The sequence below is a fragment of the Mercenaria mercenaria genome, chromosome 17 (assembly GCF_021730395.1).
Source record: "Mercenaria mercenaria strain notata chromosome 17, MADL_Memer_1, whole genome shotgun sequence".
In the NCBI taxonomy this organism is placed as follows: Eukaryota; Metazoa; Mollusca; class Bivalvia; order Venerida; family Veneridae; genus Mercenaria; species Mercenaria mercenaria.
The window spans coordinates 21,619,908-21,624,940 of NC_069377.1; the positions used below are offsets into that span (position 1 = coordinate 21,619,908).

General features: G+C 35.3%; 1 protein-coding gene across 1 annotated transcript; it reads right to left on the bottom strand.

Moving 5' to 3' along the window:
- Nucleotides 1–437: 437 nt before the first annotated feature.
- On the bottom strand, nucleotides 438–3,992 carry LOC128549914 (uncharacterized). Its single transcript, XM_053527691.1, has 5 exons — nucleotides 3,770–3,992; nucleotides 1,959–2,120; nucleotides 1,381–1,608; nucleotides 848–906; nucleotides 438–593 (listed from the first exon to the last, which is right to left on the bottom strand). Exons 1-5 carry the CDS (start codon nucleotides 3,963–3,965, stop codon nucleotides 438–440), a joined length of 801 nt encoding a protein of 266 aa, XP_053383666.1. The 5' UTR covers nucleotides 3,966–3,992.
- Nucleotides 3,993–5,033: the final 1,041 nt, after the last annotated feature.

Genomic DNA, 5,033 nt, shown 5'->3' on the forward strand with positions numbered 1-5,033 from the left:
AAATGTAATGGGCTTAGATGGTTAACATGCAATTGACACCTTTCGATTGTAGTCTGATAGTGTTACTAATTTTATTTCTTGAGCATTTACTCGATATATCATGTTTCATAAAAGTGCTTATATATAAAAAGAAAACATTACCTTCAGCAAATATATAAATAGTACAATAACAACATTGTTTTGGAGGACATATCACCTCCAATGATTCAGCAGTCATGTATTTTCTGCCGTCCTTATTTTCTCTGAAACCGCCATAGTTATGACGTCATAACGTTTTCCAACTGCGTGCCCGGAAAGAGTTGCATTGGAAATTTCGATAACTCATTTCAATTTACAATGTGGTATAGGTCTCTATATTCCTCAATATTTTTCTCACTGTGGCCCATATCCCTGCAAACCGCCATACACTAATACCGTTACTTACTAAATTATTTCGATTAAATATATAATGGGACATGCGGCTTAGTACGGCTCTGTCCAATTAAGCATGTACAAATTAATTTTAACTTACGAATGTTGATCTTGTAAAAGTTTGGTTCGCATCTTCCAATTCCAACGCACTTGGATCCACTCTGACCGCTTGTGCAAATTTCCTATACGCAAACGATAAACATGGTAAGACGGCTAAGAACAAAAACTTTTTAAAAATTAATTCATCTGGGTTTTGATTATTTTATACATGTACGAATGTTCTTATCATTGTAAATCCTAAAAAAGAATTCCGATACTTGTAAATGTATAAATATTGTTTTGATCCTTTAAACTTTTAATTAATTTAATGAGTATATTTAAAACTCCCAAACATGACACCTTACAACATATCCATTATAATATATAATAAAAAAACCTGGTGATCCGGACACACATCGCTTTCAATTTCCATCATGGCGAATCTCCTTTCGTTTCCTGTAGTGTGAAAAAAATAATGTATGGACAAATTTCAGTTTTACACATTGATTTTATAGTTATTTTCGTCTAAATGTAATACAAAGACACCGTAAATTTGTGTTGAGGCAACAGGTACTAGTCAGTTTCCTTTTTGTCTGACACAGCAACACAATTTTAGATCATATAGTGACTAACTAGCTTTTGATAATAGAAGAAGACCTTATATATTATGCGTACATTGTAATGTCGCCATATGATACACATGGATTCAAGGTGGCCTAAACTCAACAATATATTAAACATGAGCCAAACTTTAACAATGATTGTCATGTAGAACCACGCTTACATATTTAAATGTAATACATACTAGTGGTACTGACTTCTTACTCCTTTAAACAAATAAAACACGATATGTCAATATTATAGAAAAAAAACTAAAATCAACCAAGGGACCTATTCTGTTTTTAGCAGGTGACGAAAAAGTAATAAAACCTGTCCATGTTTCTGTTCTAGACTGGAATGACTGATGGTCTGTGTATACATTTGTTCCGAAAACGCTGACATAACCGCAGGATTTACATTCATCCACTGTGTCCGTATTACCCTGCAGTTTGCATGTATCCTCACACGAGCCGCCAAAGAAAAACTCCATATTCGTTAACAATGTCTGTTTTTGTTTTGTCATTATTGGCGGTAACGAAAACTCGACAGCAGTATTCCCTGTTGTAATGAAGATAGGCTGTATAAGACGAGTTCTCTATCGCAAAAAAAAAATCCATTAAACTTTGACGTACATGTATGTGATATAGTGAAATACAAGGCAATACGTTCAATGTTGCCTTTTATTATATACCAATATAAATTCTGCCAAAAGCACAGCTTGTAATTCACAAGTAAATATGAACAGGCAGAAAAAAATCCATACAGTACATTTTGTATTGTATGTTGCCGGACTACTTTCACTTATGCATGAGCTGACACAGTTCCGTATAAACGTACACAAAATGACTTTATAACTGAATGTTTCTTCGTGTGCTTTGGCACAAATGATCATAACATAAATTACCCACCCTGTTCCGTTTCCATGAAAGTAATATCATATATATCTCGAAGAGAAATCTGAAACTGTTCATGTAAAAATTCAGCAATTTGGTTTTCGCCTTCTAATGTGCCTCGCTCTTCCAACGACCCATACTTCATCATTAGTTCAAAGCGTACAACTGTTTTGATCCCTACAATGTATGAGACAAACACGTGTTCTGCAGACTGATTGCAAATAACAGGACATATATAAAGAAGGTGTAGAAATTAATTAATTGTTACATTCTAAAGATAATTACGCAACTCAAACTCGTAACCATAACGTTATATTAATCATACAATTAAACAAGTACAACGTGACCATGAAATCATATGACCATTGAAACAAATTCAAATACATATTTTTATTTTCGTTTTTTTTTTCTTGTGTGTCTGTTATACTGAAATTTGGCATTCGGTATAAGTGTTATCATCTTCAAAATTCGTGAGATAAAGGGTTCGGTGCCCTTCAGATGTCAGTTTTAAACAGCTGTTTATGATAATAGCCATGTTTATATGGCGATTTTAACATATAGATCTGCATTTCCAAAATACGTTATTAAAACCAATGTGAAAAGGCGACATAATTATGTATAAATAAAAAATAAACTGAAACTCAGGAGGTTTGAATGAAGCTTCATGCAATATTTTACTAGGATATATAAAAAATTCAGTTTTTGTCATATCAATTGGATACAATGTAATTAAATTATATCAGTTGTTCGGGTTCTTTTTTCATATGATAGACGAGCGATTCTATGTCGACGACCTAAACTAATGGGTCACAGAAGTCACAGAGGTCCCTAATAATTTTTTGAATGTGGTGCCCAGACTAAGAGAAACAGGACAAATAAAAATATCAAAGGAGTCAATGAAATAAATCACACAATTCAAAATTATATTAGAATCTTACAGTTTTAAACTGTTGGAATTAATACATTATTTTGTAAAGATTAGGATTATATGACTTCTTATATATATCGCCGGTGCATAATATCTGCCGTTAAATTTTAGGTTATTAGCTTTGTATCGGGAAATATGCACGAGTTCTTCAGCGGAAATATTGCGCGAATTGCGTGACTTTAGGAGCGCAATATTCTTCCGCATATTTCTCGATGCAAAGATAATAACCTTTTCATTACATACGCATCTACATGAATATCATGTAAATATCATATATATGTTCAATAGTCTGAATAGGATTGACAATACTGAACTAAATAGAAAAAATAGTGCAACAACATACACTGAATAACTTTACGCACCCGATACGAAATTCAGGCGTCAGTGTATAGAAAAATATTGACGTTTCCGGTACCAGTGTAACTTAAACGGTCTATATTCAACACGTACATGTTTACTGGGCAAAGAAGTCAACTGTATTGAGTAACTTGTAAGGCTTACCATTCGGTCCCAAGGAAATAGTTTTGACTATTGATCGGCAAGTCATTTAATAAGTATTAAATCAAAATCTAACGACAAAAACAGTCAGTGAAAGATGAGCAGAACACATCTTTAAAAGGAAGAAACTAGCTTTATGATGTGTATATGAGCCACGCCATGAGAAAACCAATATAATGGCTTTGCGACCAGCATGGAACCAGACCAGCCTGCGCATCCGCGTAGTCTGGTCAGGATCCATACTGTTCGCTAACGGTTTCTATAATTGCAATAGGCTTTGAAAGCGAACGGCATGGATCCTGACCAGACAGCGCGGATGCGCAGGATGGTCCGGATCCATGCTGGTCGCAAAGCCATTATTTTGGTTTTCTCATGGCACGGCTCATAAAATAACACTTACCATCCCATACAGTCATGCTCGTCTTGAAAGAATTAGGTTCCATATGCATGGGCAATCCAAACACTTCAATTGGTGTTTTCACGTCGACATAAATGTTTATTCGTTGAAGAATAAGGTCAATGTTTTCTGTTTTAGGTTGTAGAACAAACGAAACAAGAAATCTGCTGACGCCAGTGTCTACAAAAAGAAAATGCATAATAATACACAATGTGCTGAAACTGTGTTCTCGCACTATTTATTACAAAAAAAAGAACTGCATTTTTAGTAGAACATGAATATCTAAAAGTGTTCGCATTGTTTGTTACAAACGGGAACTTACTTCAATTTTTGCAAACCTATCATTCAAAATATCACAGTACTCAACTACATTAATATAGAACCAGATATGTATACAAAGGACACGGATGCCCCCATTAAGGGACGTTAGGACACGAAAGTGTGTCTTGTAATGGCTCTTTGAGGGTAGAAGGCGTATACTGAGCTTACGGATTGATATTATTATTATAACTAACAATTGTAAACTGGACAAATTAACAATAGGGTGTCGGGTGTCTTGTACAGTGTAATCAAATTACTAAGATTAAAGCAAATGAACCCGTCACGTCGTCTTGTTGTGGTAAATATTTGTGCCATTTTATTTGATTGTCCATGCATGAATAAAAAGTAACAAGAGCTCGTCGAACACTAAATGCCCCATTTGATGCATTCAGTAATTGCACAAGGAACAGAAATTATATACTTCGTGATCCTAGGCCCAAGCGTTCTCAAGGTATCGTCTGGAAAGGATTTAACTGTTCCTGGTCAATGTGACCTTGACCTTCGGCATACTGACCTCAAAATCTATAGGGGTTATCTACTGGTCATCACCAACCTCCCTATCAAGTTTCATTCTCAAGTAATTGTCTGGAAATGGTTTAAATGTTCCAGGCCAATGTAACCTTGGACCTTTGACCTATTGACCTCAAAATCAATAGGGGTCATCTGCTGGTCATGATGAACCTCTCTAGCATCTTTCATGACCCTTGGCCCAAGCGTTCTCAAGTTATCGTCAAGAAACCGTTTAACTGCTACTGGCCAATGTGACCTTAAATTTGACCTAATGACCCTAAAATCAATAGTGGTCATCTGCTGGGCATGACCAATCTCCCTATCAGTTTTCCTAATCCTAGGCCCAAGCGTTCTTGAGTTATCGCCCGGAAACCATTTTACTGTTCCTGGTCAGTGTAACCTTGACCTTTGACCTACTGATCTCGAAATCAATAGG